At 42.4% G+C, this 16468-nt stretch overlaps 1 protein-coding gene across 1 annotated transcript in view; it reads left to right on the plus strand.

Moving 5' to 3' along the window:
- Positions 1 to 16468, plus strand: part of Trpc5 (transient receptor potential cation channel subfamily C member 5) — a 260467-nt gene that overhangs the window by 117798 nt on the left and 126201 nt on the right. The window contains exon 2 of the mRNA XM_015991865.3: positions 4961 to 5359. Coding sequence (XP_015847351.2) covers positions 4982 to 5359 — 378 coding nt within the window. The 5' untranslated portion in view covers positions 4961 to 4981. The remainder of the gene's footprint in view (positions 1 to 4960; positions 5360 to 16468) is intronic.

Genomic DNA, 16468 nt, shown 5'->3' on the forward strand with positions numbered 1-16468 from the left:
GCAATTTGATATGTCATGCTTAGCTGATAACCATGGGGGCCTGTCCCTTCGGCTTAATGCAAAAGAATCATTCTGTGATATCATAATCTCAAGAAAAACTCTGGAGGCAAGTTTTTCAACATAAAGCTTCTATGAGGACTCTCCTAACGCAGCTCACTGCAAATAAAACACAGCAGATTAGTTCAAATGGAAGAGACAAAATGTAAAGCTAGACTATAGTTTGACTATGTATCATCCAATTATGCTTGCTTCAAGCCTCAAATTATCATGAGTTTAGTGTCATCTTCCTTTATGATTTTTAACCCACGTACCTAGCATCTGGCACATAGTAAGAATGTAATGAATGACACTGCTTGCTGCATTCATTACTATTAGAAGCACTATCGTGTAGTGATGGTGCAGCCCCAGCACCTGGCACAGTGCCCAGGAAACATTAACTATTCAAAACTATAATAATTATTTTTATATCTTTATTGCCCCAGCTTCCGGTATAATGCCTGGCACATAATAGGGAACTGAATGCAGTTTTTTTTTCCTTCATTTTCATTTTTGCCTAGGATACATGTATCTTCTGTTTCCTCCACAGTGGTACCTTGGCGAGATGGTCACAGAGCTCCCTAAAATGCTTACCCAGCCTTTCCTTCTATTGTGGCCTCTTAAGGGGCAAGTGGAAAATGTTTAATGTCATTACTCAGTTGGGAAAACTGAGGTTATGAACTACACCTCTAATTCATGTATCTTGCTGTGGCTTGAAAAATAGCCCTCCCTGCTCTCCCCAACAATCTTTCAGCCAAGCCTTCATCAGTCTCATCACTTATAGTCTTCCCTCTCTGAGCAGAATGGCCTTCACATTTGTATATTTAATTTATCCTCTGAAGATTAGCACGAGAGTTGCTCCATGAAACCTTTTCTGAGGCCTCCAATCCTTGCTGAGATCACAAAGCATTAAATTAGTGCCACCTACTTAGTTCTTAACTCTGCTAACAGCCAATTGGTTTTGTTCCTTAAATGCCTATAACCACTACCTGCCATATTCTAGACCTGTGTGAGTGTTGGGGATATAGATATCTAAGCTCTGCTACCCTAGTCGTAGGAAGACAAATATGCAGTCAGCATCACTGAAGAAATGTGATCGACGTACCAGTAGAATGGGAAAACTGGCTGAATTCCTACAAGCACTGGGCAAAAGTTTTGCAGAGAACAGAACTAATGATTGAGGAGGTATTGAAACATGAGGAGAAGTTGGCTAAGTGGAGAGAATGTGGTGATGCCCAGTGCGAAGAACTCATCAGAAAAGGACAAGTTCAGAACACGATTCAACATGGCTAGAACTCGAGATGGAATGGAAAGAGATAAGGAAACAACATATAAGGTTGGCTCATTTACTCAAGTATCGATCTAATGGCCAGGTTGTGCCAGTCAAGGGATAGGGAGTGGGCACCAGAAAAACAGGACCTGGTACTACTCTTGCTCTTGAGCTTTACGGCTATTTGGAAGGAACAATTAACTGATAAGACAAATGAGTAGAAATTTTGGTAAGAATTACAGAGGAAGAAGACAGGTCCATAGAGAGAAGACTGTAAAGGGACTAATTTAGAGAGGATTAAAGGGCAGCTCTGGGGGATATTTTGCAGGAACTAAAAGATAGAAATAGATGGTTAAAAAAAGGTTGAATTTGGGATCAAAGGTCTCGAGATTGGAAAAATCTTGGCATCATAGAAGAATCAAAAGAAACATCATGAGGTTAAACATTGGTGGCTAGGATGAGTAGTTTAAGAAGCGGTCGGAAAAGTAAACAAAAGCCAAGACTCTGCAGGCCTTATAAAGAGTGTTGATTCCATTACGAGAATAGCAGGAGGGGCTGGGGAGATGGCTCAGGAAGTAAAGTGCTTGCCATACAAGCGTGGGAACCTGAGTTGAGATCCCCAGGCACCCACTTTAAAAAAGCTGAGCATGAGAGTTCACGTGTATAATCCCAGCACTCCGGAGTCAAAGACAAAAGGATCCCTGGAATTTGCTGATGGGAAAGGTCTTGTCAAATTAGTGAATTCAAAGTTCAGTGAGATATCCTGTCTCAAAAGATAAGGTGCACAGCCACAGAGTGACACATCTGATATTAATCTTGGGCCTCCGTATGCACACGTACACACACACACACACACACACACACACACACACACACACACACACGCTCCATCAAGAAATCGTGAAAGATAAGCAAAATGGAATGAGATTTGTGCTTCATAGAATGAATTAGTGGCAGACTAGAAGTGGAGGGGGAAAGAATGGAGACAGGCTGATTAGGAAGTCGAACATGGGGCAGCCGTGCAGGTACCATCATCCCCCACACATACAGTGATTATCAGAATCCTGGGCACATTAGAAGTGCTGTGTGTTTCAGTCAAGTAAGTCGCTGTAACAGAAGCCTGAGAGCTCTTGAGTCTCTCTTCAGGGGCTCTCACTCTTCTCTGCCCCCACTTTCTGTTGACAACATAGAGACAAGTGCTTCTTCCTCTAAGTGCCAATTTCCTTCAGACTCCGCAAATTCTTTGAAAGTAGTTGTTCGTTTTCTTTCTGCTGCTGTGATAAACACCATGATTAAAAAGAACTTGGAGAAGAAATGATTTATTTGTCTTACACTTCCTGATCACTGTCCATCAGTTAGGGCAGGAACTCAAGCAGATGCAGAAGCAGGAACCATAGAAGAAGCTGATTACTGGCTTGCTCCCCACGATTTGCTCAGCTACTTTTCTCTTTCTTTCTTTCTTTCTTCCTTTCTTTCTTTCTTTCTTCCTTCCTTCCTTCCTTCCTTTCTTTCTTCCTCTCTTTTTCTTTCTTTTCTTTTCTTTTTTTTTTCTAGACAGGGTTTCTCTATGTAGCCCCGGCTGTCTTGGAACTCACTCTATAGACCAGGCTGGCCTGGAACTCACAGAGATCTGCCTGCCTCTGCCTCCTGAGTGCTGGAATTAAAGGTGTGCACCACCACCGCCTGGCTGCAGCTACTTTTCTTATGCAGTCTGGGCTCAACTGCCTAGAGATGGCATCACCCACAGTGAGCCATGCCTTCTTACATTAACCAGCAATCAAGCCAAAGTGATAGAGGCCAGTCCTCAATTAAGGCTCGCTCCCCGCTCCAGGTGACTGGAATCTGTATCTAGTTGACAAAAACCAATCAGCACAGTCGTGAAAGACCCAGCAAAGTTTCTCTAGGGAGTCAAACAGCACCTGCTCTTCTGAGAGCTAGACAAAAAAAGAATTCATCATTTGGGCCTGTTCAGGGCAAAAGGCAGCCAACAGTCATCTTCAAATGCTAACTTCCCAGAAGATCACAAGGATATGAATTGCAAATGCTACTTGATATAATATATGCTTCTCACCCTGCCAAAGCAGAGATGTAATTACCTGAAAGAGTGAGGTAAATGTTTGTGGAAGTTCCATGCCTTCTTGTGTGATCCAGGAGATGAGACAAGGGGCTCTTTATCACACTTCCACTTCCTTCCTCTACTGAAATGGTCCCTTAATGAAAAGTACTAAAATAAGGCCATCTTAACTCCAGAGGGGCTTGGAGACCTTGCGGGGAGAACAGCCAATCAGCTAATAGATCTAATCTCATTTTCTCCCCCGACCAGGATCATCATTCTCACCTCACAGCGACAGTACAAGTAGTCAATGAGGGATGGGAGTGAATTTGATCTGTAAATTGCAAAGCAAGAGCTCTACCCTGTGATTCATTCCCTACGGTTACAGGCAAAGGTGCCTTTATTTTCTTGGTCTTCCAGAGAAAATTTAAACACATTGCAGGAGCTCAGTGAAAACCTATTTAGTTTTCACTTTACAATCAGTTCTATTAAGTGTGACCTGACCTTAGATTGGGCACAAACAAAACAGACCATTCATTTCTCGGAATTAAATCAAATTGATTCTCCAGTCTGTTAGCTTCAGAGTTTGGAGAGGGGGCAGAAAGAGATTGGGGTGGCTTTAGAGTGAGTCCGTGCTTACTCTTTTGCAGATGGCTTCGGCCTGTTGAAGTCAATACTTCTACAATGACCATCATCAAGGAGCAGGCTGCACTTAACACTAAACAATATATATATTTCTTTTTGCCTTTTTTTAAATATATGGTATCATGTATCCTAGGACAGCCTTGAACCCACTATGTGGCCAAGGATGGCCCTGAACTTCTAATTCACCTTCTTCTACCCTTTGAGTTTTGGGATCGCAGATATGCCCACATCCAGCTCATGTGGAGCTAAGGATCGAACATAGGATTTTGTGGATGATAGACAAGCATTCTACTAACTGAACTGTATTCCCAGCTCCTAAAACAGTATTTCAGTCTGAAATGTGCATCTGGAATAGTGGCAAATGTAATCTTGAAAATTAGATTACAAAAAGGACCTACAGTGTCCAGAGATCAAAAGAAACTGGCCCTAAGTGAACAGCAGCTTAGCACCACTGAGCAGAAGAAGTACCGTGGATGTTCTCAGAGGTGGAACGGAGGGAAAGGACAATGCAAGTTGTACTATGTCTTAGGAGATTTGATAATATATAACTACTTTAACTATCAGAGTAGCTTTTCAAGGTAGGAATTATTCTCTAGCATGAGACTTGGTAAGCACTAGATGACAACTTCTAATAATATTAATACAGATAACCTTAGGAATAAATGTGGTAGAAGATTTGAGTAACTTATCCAATATCACAGAGCTGGTAAGTGTTAAATAACTGTTCGAGCCCAAGTCTTTCTGACAAAACCTGTTTTTTGTTTTTTGATTTTTTTTTTTTTTTTTTTTTTTTTTTTTTTTTGCTGCTCTGCTTCTCGGCAACAAGGAAACATTGATATCATTTAAACACTTTGGGATCTTGAAATCCCATTAAAGGGATTAATAAGTGGCCCTTTGAAACCTTCAGGTAACTAAAACTATCTTTCATCTTCCTCTTTCTCTCTCTCCACACTTAGCTTTCTCAAATGCTATGAACCATGGCCCAGCTGTACTACAAGAAGGTCAATTACTCACCGTACAGAGACCGAATCCCCCTCCAAATTGTGAGGGCTGAGACTGAGCTCTCTGCTGAAGAGAAGGCCTTCCTTAATGCTGTGGAGAAGGGGGACTATGCCACTGTGAAGCAGGCACTACAAGAGGCCGAGATCTACTACAATGTCAACATCAACTGCATGGATCCTTTGGGCAGGAGTGCCCTGCTCATTGCCATTGAGAATGAGAACTTGGAGATCATGGAGCTACTGCTGAATCACAGTGTGTATGTGGGCGATGCACTACTCTATGCCATCCGCAAGGAAGTGGTGGGCGCTGTGGAGCTTCTGCTTAGCTACAGGAAGCCCAGTGGAGAGAAGCAGGTAAGAGAATTCCCAATAGGCTGGAACCAGCCAGCACATCAGGGCATCAGAGTCCAAAGAAAAGGTTCAACAGTCTGGAATTGAGAAGTCCTGTCTTAGAAACTGTTACCAGTTGTCTCAGGACCTGCTCCCAGAGCTGCCCTGGGTGGTCCCTGCTGTTTTATGCCTTTGCTTTGTCTTTTGTTCTTAGTTACCCATACATAGTCAATACTTAATAGTGCAAAGGCATGTTCTTCATGTCTAGAATATGTAAAGTCTTTTCCACCTCCCACTATACCTTCATTTCCTTCCTTTACTCAAATGTTGCATTCTAGAAAAGAGACCAAACCCAGACCCATGCTTTCTCCCAAGAGGCTTTCGTTCCACAGACAAGACAAGAAGACTTTAGCCTTGAGTGCCATAGTACAAACAAAAACTAGAAACCTCATTTATTTTCCTAGTACATGCTATGTGACTGATTCTACTGATAGGTTTTTGTGAGCTTGCAACTATGAGTCTCATAGGCGCTAAGTCACCAAAACTTGGCATCTTTGTAGTTGTCTTTGATTTCTCAGCCAAATCTTGCCCTATGTTCCATTCCTAAGCCCCATGGTCTCTCCCTCCTTCCTTCTTTCCTCTCTAAGCCAGTCCCCACTAGGACTGCCTGTTGTGCCATCACTGTCCCAAATAAGAGGTTCTCAAAGTGTGGCCCCTAGACTGGCAGCAGCAGCATCTTCTGAGAACTCAGGAAAAGTGCAAAGCCTTAGATCCCAACTACAAGGGTACTAAATCATAAGCTCTGGGACGCTGCCCAACAAGCTCTGCCTTAACAGGCCCTCCAGGGGATTCTGATGGATGCTCCCCGGTTTGAGAATCACTGTCTTACAATAACATGAAGATTTTTCTCATTAGTCTCCCTGCATCAATTCTTTTTGCAGCTCTGCAGCCATCCTGAAGAGTCTGGCGGGCTTATCCTTTCTAAATTAGGAAAATGATCTTATTATTCCAGTCCACGCCTTTAATAATCCAATGTCTTCTATTAGTTTTGTCCTCCATTGTTAGGAGAAAATGCTTGAGGCAACGAATTTTATAAAGCAGAGGCTGAATGTCCAAGATAAGGTAGCTTATCTGATAAGCCTCTGATGAAGGCCTCCTTGCTTGCATTATAGGCATGGTGAAGAAGATGGAAAGGAAACTGATCAACTAGAGAAGGAGACAAATCAGCACCTTGATGAACATGGACAATGAAAACAGTCATCCCCAAGCATTATGAGATAGGGCCAAAGCTGGGTTTGAAGGAAATCCATAGCTTTTAATACTGACTCATTTAGGAAAAGAGCCATGAAAATAAGCTAAGTGACAACTCACAAAGTACTGGAATTTTTTCAGAGTAGAATATGGAGTAAAACTCTGGAACTGACAGATTAACAGTTCCTTAAGTAAAAGGCCTAAATCCGCTTTCCCATCAGCATTTACAATACCCCCAAGAAGTAAGGATTAATGAATGAGTAATATGCAACCAGCACTGAGCTTAACATCTTAATTTGACTTACTCTATGTAATCCTCCAGGGAACTCTATAAGCTAGACAATATTATTATTGTTTATTACTATCATCATCATCATCATCATCATCATCATCATCATCATCATCATCCTGTTTGCCAGTGAGAAACAGGATTATTAAGTCAATCTTTTAAGATCACATTAACTATCAGAGTTGGAATTCAAGCTCCTAATCCTTTTTAATTACTAGACTCTGATCACACAACTGAATCAGGCCATTGCAAAAAGTTAGCAAAAAAGGCTCGTTAAGAACATGTATTATGAGCCACCATGTAGTTGAACTCAGGACCTCTGGAAGAGCAGCGTTAAAAGGTGTCTGAATGCACAACAATCTAAAATTGATTCAAACTCATTGTGAAGTGAATCTCATGTGTTTCTGGCAGTGCTCATTCATGATATATCTATCACACAACCTTATTGCAGCCTTTGTTCTGAACACACAATATGCACCCTTTACATTGCATACACTAACACTGTATACAGTGTCAATGATGCTTCTCAGCTCAGATTTGAGACTATTGACTGATGTGAACTGCAGTGTCTTTATTTTACATACCAGGAGTTATGGTATTACAGAAACATAATGGTATAATTTTATGGAAAACAAATACTCAATAATATTTTTCTCATAATCCTTCATTGTGTTAAGCATTAAATTAGTATATCTTGGGATTAGATTGTTAGAGTGTTTGATTTTAAAACTTGTTCACTGAGTTGTTTCATTAAAAAAAAAAGGTTAGTGTATTTTAGCTTGGGATTAGTACAGAATGTCCAACAACTTCTTAAACAGTCCTAAACATAAGTCTGCTATTTCATACTATATGGCTATATATAGCAGCATTCTCAGCTCTGATGATTATAAAATTAAAATATTGTTCAACTCTGAAGATCATTGAAAATGATCTACGTTTTGCAGCATCAAACCTTCAGTCCAGATTTAATTCTTTAAATAAATATAAACAAGTACGTTCATCTCATTAATATGCAAATTTGCTCTCACCTTTAATAAAGTAGATCTAATAATTGTTTCAGACTAAATTTATTCATGATTTAGTATTAGCAAATGTTTAACATATCTTATATGCCTGTACACCTAGGTTGGAGAAAATTTTCCTTGGTGAAAGGGGGTTGTAAATGGATAAAGTTTTAAAAGCCGTGCACTAGGCCACATTGCTTCTCTGGAAATCTTAGGATCCTAGCACAGAGATTATGAGATGGGTCAAATGAATGGAAGATAGATGAACTCCCCAAAAACAATAGGCCTATGGGATTTAGAAAAGTTGAGTTTGGTTCTTACTCAGTCCATCTTACGAAGCTCATCAAACCTGATTTGTTCTGTATCCCATTCTCCCCAGCTAAGCACCTGGGAGGCTTCCGAAGGCTTTCTCAGCTCCAAACCTCTAGGTTCCTGTACCACACTGGCTCTTTCCTTTATTTGAAATCAATTTCATGCCACCTTGTACTAGTGGGTGTCCCCCCCCATTTGTAGGAATACCTACTCCTCTTAATATGCACTATAAGCCTAATGCCCACTTCTTTCCATGCTGTCTTAGTTAGGGTTTCTATTGCTGTAAAGAGACACCATGACCGTGGCAACTCTTATAAAACAAAACATTTCATTGGAGTGGCTTACAGTTCCAGAAGTTCAGTCCATTACCATCATGGTGGGACATGGAGGCATACAGGCAGACATAATGCTGGAGAAGGTGCTACATACATCTTGATCCACAGGCAACAGGAAGTGAACTGTGTCCGTGGATGTAGCTTGAACAGAGGAGATCTCAAAGCCCACCCCCACAATGACACACTTCTTCCAACAAGGCCGCACCTACTTCAACAAGGCCATACTTCCTAATAGTGCCACTCCCTTTGGGGACCATTTTCTTTCAAACCACCACACATGCTTACCCTCTCCATACTGAACCAGTGCACACAAGATAAGGGGTGATATATAAGTATTTGCTGAGGGGCATGAAGGAGTTAAAGATATCTTCCAGAAAAATCACAAGACTTTCTTTCAAACAAGACTTTTGGGGGTTTTGCAATCAATCACATTTAGCCTCATAACTGTTTAGAGGAAGAAGAGGGTGCAGAAAAAATTTCTAGCTGGGTAGTGAGTGTAGACTGAGCCCATGTTCAGTGGGTTCCATTTGTCTTGTCTCCCTGTGCTCTAGTAAATGCTGGGGAGCTGCCAGTCAGGAAGGAAGGCACCATGTAAACTTATACTAAAGTACAAGTTGATGTCACCTCCCCTCGGCAGAAGCAAAACTTAGCTCATAGAAACAAACTGCTCATGGTACAAAATCAGATATATGAAACCTAGGATAGGCTACTAGTGCAGCCTGAGTTTCGCAAGGCCCTTTTGTCACACACACTACCATTAGAAACCCTCCTTTTCAATACTCCAATATCATAAAAAAATACTGTCGTTTAAACCGCACAAAGCCATCAACTCCATCCTCAAGTCTCTTCAGTAGCTTTGTTCTCTCTGCTCCAGGCCCAACTATGAGCTTCTACTATTTCATTGTCTTCCATTATTCTGACCATGTCTATGGTAAGTCATATGTGAGTAACTGTAACAACAGGCTGTCACAGTGCTAGAGAGCTCTGTCTTTCTTTGAGATACAAACAAGATTTGTTTACCTGGAAGCAATCAGGAATGTCAGCAAAACAGGCCTCCTAAAGGACTTTGAGTTCAGCTGGGCAGACCATTTGCAGGAAATCCTTCCACAAAATCTAAACAGCAAATTTTTTTCACAGAGCCCCACCGCCGCCACCACCATCACCACCACCTCCACCACCACCACCTCTACCATCACCACCACCTTCACCACCTCCACCACTACCACCACCATCACCTCCACCATCACCATCACCTCCACCACCACCACCACCATCACCTCCACCACCATCACCTCTACCATCACCACCACCACCTCCACCACCACCACCTCCACCACTACCACCACCATCACCTCCACCATCACCAATACCTCCACCTCCACCATCAACACCACCACCACTACCTCCACCATCACCACCACCTCCACCACCACCACCTCCACCGTCAACACCACCACCACCACCACCACCAAAATCACCTTCACCATCACCACCATCACCTCCACCATCACCATCACCTCCACCATCACCAACACCTCCACCTCCACCATCACCACCACCTCCACCACCACCACCACCATCACCTCCACCACCACCACCTCCACCACCACCACCATCACCTCCACCACCACCACCTCCACCACCACCACCACCATCACCTCCACCATCAACACCACCACCACAACCTCCACCATCACCACCACCACCACAACCTCCACCATCACCACCACCTCCATCATCACCACCACCACCTCCACCATCACCACCATCACCATCACCTCCACCATCACCACCACCTCCACCACCACCACCATCACCTCCACCACCACCACCACCACCTCCACCATCCACTACCTCCACCATCACCACCACCTCCACCACCATCACCACCATCACCTCCACCATCAACACCACCACCACTACCTCCACCATCACCACCACCTCCACCACCACTACCACCATCACCTCCACCATCACCATTACCACCACCTCCACCATCACCTCCACCACCACCACCACCATTACCACCACCTCCACCACCTTCACCACCTGCACTTCATCTCGCTAGAAAATGAGGTACAGCCAACTTCCATAAATCCTGGGAAAATAAAGCAGGACATCTTTTGCATTAGTAGGCAAGGTCTTAAGTTCCAGGCTGACAGCAAAATTCTCTTGGCTCCTCCTTTACCCCATTCCCCCTTGCTCCGCCCCCTACTCAGCCATATTAAAGCTACTTTACAATAAAGTTCAGAGGCCCAGTGTTTATGACTGTTATTGGCTTCTAGTACCAGCACGCACATGGAGAACTGAATTTTCAATAGGAACCAAATCTTAAAATAAAAATTGTGACATCATGTCAGGTAGACTATCCACACCCAAAAGGTGTAGTGGTGTGTGTGTGTGTGTTTCTCTTGTCACTCCAGATTCTAACCCTTTTGGCTAACTTTCTACCTACCACAGACTATTTCTTTGGGAGTAAAATTTGGCAACTTAGAGGCTTTGTGGGGTTTTTTTGGTTTGGTTTTGGGGGGGGGTTGTTTTTGTTTTTGTTTCGGATAAGCATTCTTAGATTTAGTCACAGAATTCAAACTTTGGGGACAATGAAAGATCTGATGCCAGCCTACTTCTTACCTATTCTGTTTATTACCTTCCGGCCATGAGCTTTGGGAACGCTTAAAGGAGGCTTGTCAACAGGAAAGGCAGGTTCAGCTACAATTCAGAGAAGAGAGTGGTATTTGTGTGAATGTACAAAACCAACTCTGAATGACTTGTTGCGCATATGGGAAACTTGTCCAACTACAGGTTTGTGAGCCTCAGGACATGCCTACAGGATTAGAATCTCAGGGTTTAGGCTTGAAACAAATACCTTAAAAATCTCATCTCCACCAGTGTCTAGGTAAGAGAGCTATATGCCTCTCTGTATTCACATTCTATTGTTGTCATTAAAAATTACCATTAAACTGGATGGCTTAAAACAAAATAAAGGTATTGTTTCACAAGGTAGGAGGCAATAGGGAATGAAGGTAATAGTAAGACTGATTCCTTCTCAGGGGAGTGTCTGCTAAGATGTGTGGGTTTGCTTCTTATATTTGTGTCACTTCAGTCTCTACCTCTATAGATGCAGTGTTCTTTCTTCGTCTTCCCTCTGTGTTCATCCTAAATGGATAATCCCATCCTTGTGTACTTGTGTCTACAAAGACCATTTCCCAAATAAGGTCACACTCAAGATTAGTATAATTTGAACATAGCACTGGGGGTGCACAGTTCATACTCTGTGAGACATACTGGTCCAAATAAGTGGCTTTCACTTTTTTTCTAGCAGTAGGGCCATTCACAAAATTCCACTGAGATTAGAAACAACCCAAAGAGAGCTTCCTTCATCCAACTAACTGCAGGTTGGCCCCCAAACTTCCATTCATTCACTCTTGCTCTTGCTTTTCCTTGACCTTTGATGAGTTAGGAGAACTTGAATACCACCAGTGGAGAGGACAGACAGCAGAGTCTAACTCACTCTTCACAGTCATAGCCAGCACAATTTCATCCAAAAATGATGCTAATAGCACTTAACTGCTGCCTAACCTAGAGGTCTGTTTTGAGGAAGAATTAAGATTGAAATATGTGAAAGACTCTGGGAAAATTCTAAATGTTAGACCGAGGTCAGTGATGATCATTTTCTGATTTACTACGTCAGTTTGCTTAAGCTTGCCATATTGTGTGAAGAGACCAGATGGCCCGTGGCCCTGGTCACAAGGCATCATGAGTACAGTATGTGGGAGGGTTCACAGATCACCTCCCCCTGTCTGTCCTAGATGGCAGCAATCTACCTTCTGTTACCAAAGAAGCTGAATGACCTCAAAGGCTTTCTTCCTTTTTCACAAGAGTTTAAAGGTTTGAACAATGGATAAGTCAAGTTTCTGGTCATTGTATCAACAGCTCACCCAAGTGATTTTCTTTCTTGGTCACTTGCATCACTGCAGACATCCAGAAAGAGGCTAAGCCAATCTTTTCCCTGTGGCCCGCCCCTCTGGGCTCTGCCATAATTACTCATTTGTCTGTGGCAGATGGCTCCAAATTAAAATCAGTCTCACAGATGAGCTACAGAGATTAAATCTCAACAACACTGAGAAGTGTTTGTGTTGAGGTTATAGAAAATCAGCAACAGGACACTGGGGTTTTTTCCCTGCCTCTATCTGGCTCTTGATCTCAAGATGAGATTGTCCAGTATGGAGGACAGACACTGAAGACCTGCACAAAGTTTAGTGGAACACAGGACCTAAAGACCCTAGTCCATCAATTTAACTCACAGTGAAATAGATCAGAAAGTAAAGGAGAGATTGTAAAAAAAAAAAAAAAAAAAAAAAAAAAAAAAAAAAAAAAAAAAAAGTCTCTTTCTATTTATAGATGTTCTATACTTTGGAGTCAGCCCCTTACTAAGTGTGTTTCCTTGGACAAGTCATTTAGTATCTCTGTACCTCAGTCTTTTCATCTGTGAATCGGAACAATGAGGGAATCCACTTTATAGAGTTATATAGTAAGAGTGGGGTGAAATATGGAAGCATTAACTACAGTGGTCCCTGGCATGTACTAACCACTCACTGAAACAACAGCTAGTATTGCTCCCACTCTGACTAGTTAAAGTCATGCTGATGTCATCTGCTGGTTAATGCCACCTATTTTCTCAAGTGAAGCTGGAAGATGGCTCAATTTGCAAAGTGTCTCCTGTGCAAACATGAGAAGGACCTGAGTTCCTATCCTCAGCACCCATGGAAAGGCTGGACTTAGGACCATCTGTAACCCAGCGCTGGGTGGAGGCAAAGAGACAAGGGAATCCCCAAAGCTTACTATCCAGCCATCTTGCCAAATCAATGAACTCCAGTCTCAATAAGAGACTCTGTCTCCAAAAGTAAGGTGAAGATCCATTGAGTAAGATACCTAAAGTCAACCTCTGGTCACCAAACATATGCACCCACATGCACACCTGCACACCCATGAACAAGTTGAATATACTACACATAGAGAGGAGGGAACACATGCATGCACATTGTACACAGTGGTTAAAGATTCAATCTGAGGAGCTGGAAAGATGGCTCAGCAGTTAAGAGCACTTACATCTCTTGCAGAGGACCTGAGTTTGGTTCCCAGCACCCACATCAAGAAACTCACAACTGCCAGTAATGCTAGCTTCAGGGATTCTGTCTCTCTCTTCTGCCCTCTGTGGGTAGGGTACCCATGTGCACAAACCCACACATTCTCTCTCTCTCTCTCTCTCTCTCTCTCTCTCTCTCTCTCTCTCTCTCTCTCTCTCTCTCTCTCTCTCTCTCTTTCTCTCTCTCTCTCTTTCTCTCTCTCTCTTTCTCTCTCTCTCTCTCTCTCTCTCTCTCTCTCTCTCTCACACACACACACACACACACACACAGTAGCTCACTGGTAGAGGAGTTATCTAAATGATCACTACATTAAAGCTTTGAAATAATAATTTTCCATGACACATTATCTGAAAAGGCAACTGAAGGCTGAAAGACTTGATTTTGGCTCACAGTTTGGCACAGTCCATTAGGACAGGGAAACCATGGAGCATGTGCTTACCTAGGTGGTCAAATTGCATCTGCACTCAAGAAGCAGAAAGAGGCAAATGCTGGTGGTTTTTTATTCGGTCTAGGATTTCTGGCAGTGGGATGATGCTGTCCACATTTAGGGTGGATTTTCCCACCTCAATTAGTCCAGTCTAGAAACTCCTTCACAGACATGACTACAGAGTTATCTCCTACCATGAGGCTAGATCCTGTCAAGTATAGTCAGTATTAACCATCAGCTAATATTGATTTCCCAATTGTTACCTCTATTTCCCAGTGTTGGAGTAATGAATTTTTATCTTTTTATTAATCTGAATGACATTTTATTATTTTATTATTTACTTTCATTTCCACGTTATTCCTTTTTCAGCACTCTTATCCTTCTTCTTTCCTATTCTCCAGTCACCACTCTCTCTGACCCCACAGTTCAGTGTCTATGGACCATATTTTAGCACATTCAGCAGCTGAAATGAGACAAATTCAATACACAAAGCTTGATATATTTAATGGGTCTTGTTTGGTGAATCTGGACATAATAAGCATAATAAACAACTCTATCACTTCAGAACATTGCCTATTGCCTCCTCTTTTCTGACCTGTTTTTATCTCCTGGCTTCCTAACATGATGCCTACCCAGCTCTATTTCTCTGACCACTATTTACTCCTTGCATTCTGATTCCTACTGATAAACTTTAGCAAGATGAAGTTAGTCCAATTCACAAAATGTTCTCTGTCTGAGGAGTCTGTCAGCTCTGTGAAGGTACCAGCAGAATGAAGAAAACATGATTAGAAGGAGCTTCGATGAAGGAAGGCTTCCTGTTTCACTCTGATCTCAAAGGACTGTTGTCACCCATTTATTAGTGAAAAGGGGATGTGAGCTCACTGAGACAATATTATTTTGCAGAGTCCGTTACTTCCTTGTGAAGTTCTGGGGATTGAACTCATGTCTCCAGGCCTGTATTGTCAGGCAACAAGCGCCAAATAATAAGAACGCAAAAAGAAAAAAAGAAAAGAAAACAGCACTGAATGTGGCTGCACATGAGATGAAGCAGGGAATATCAAAAGTCAAAGAGTAGTCTTAGCTACAGGTGAATTTGGAAACAGCCTGGCCTACGTGAGACCCTGTCTCACCCCAGCATGGAAGAGAGGAGGTGGGCCCAATGTTCCACTTAGATGAGGAACTATTGGCATTAGATTGCTGCTGGGCGAGGGAAAATCAGTTTTCTTCAGTGGAGCAACACCCGGCATGTCGACCAAACTCCAGGGCAGGCCCCATTCCCAGGAGGAATTGGCCATGCAAACTAGACTCTGGTTTTGAGGAAGACAGAGAGAAGGAGAGAGAAAGGAAAGAGAGGTGGAGAAAGGGAAGGGTATGGAGTTGGGTGGGTAGGGAGTTAGAGAAGGATAGTGAACAAGATCAAAATACAGTGTATGAAATTCTGAAATAATAAATAAAATACTGTTTTAGTATAAATAAATATACAGAAAGGACCATCTAAAGCAAAGAGAGTCAAATAATGGAATCATAGAAGGAAGAGGAAGGTGGTACCAATGACAGATCACCTCTCCCTTCTCTCGTCCTTTCCCTTTCTCTCTGAGGAATGTGGAGTGATGACTTGGAACTTTCTGAAGCTGGAGAGAACAAACTCTAAATCCCTTTCTGCTTTTCCACGGCAGCTTTGAAGCCACTATCAGCTAGCTCCATTGTCCATCTCAGAACAGTGGGTGGAACTCCAGGTTAAAAATTAGGAGCAGACACGCCAGTGCATCTCCTTATCATCACATGGGTTTTCTCCTTCAACCACCAAGCAGATAATGTGTCTCCACCACGTATCTTAGGTCAAGAGCCAAAGCCTTGAACAATGTGTGCTTTGTCCGCTCAAACAAAACGAATGTGCATCATATTTAATTTATTCAAGGTCTCCTTCCACACCCTGATCTCTTAACTGTCTGATACAAGATGTTAACCTTTTCACATACCAGGCTTCGTGGTCCCGAGCACCCTTGTGTACCTCATTTGCTTATATTTGAGCTTTTGGTATAAAAGTAATACATGTTAACTAAAAGAAAGATAACAATATAATAGTATAAGAAGGAAAACATTCCCTTTTTCCCATTCCCAAAGCTAACATCCTAGAAGTCATAACTAGGAACAATTTATGTGGGTCCTCCTGGATGTTAGTACTTATTGAAACAGAAACACAGAGAGACTTTCTTAAACAAATGCTTTACAAAAAGATTTACATCTAACAATACATTTTGGCTATCTTTCTCTGTGAGAATCCATACTGCACTATTTCAATCAATATTGCCTTGTACAAATGTGTCATGCTTACTTGCCCGGCATTTTATTAAGTGAGCAGCTAGGT

This window comes from Peromyscus maniculatus, chromosome X (assembly GCF_049852395.1).
Source record: "Peromyscus maniculatus bairdii isolate BWxNUB_F1_BW_parent chromosome X, HU_Pman_BW_mat_3.1, whole genome shotgun sequence".
Taxonomy (NCBI): domain Eukaryota; kingdom Metazoa; phylum Chordata; class Mammalia; order Rodentia; family Cricetidae; genus Peromyscus; species Peromyscus maniculatus.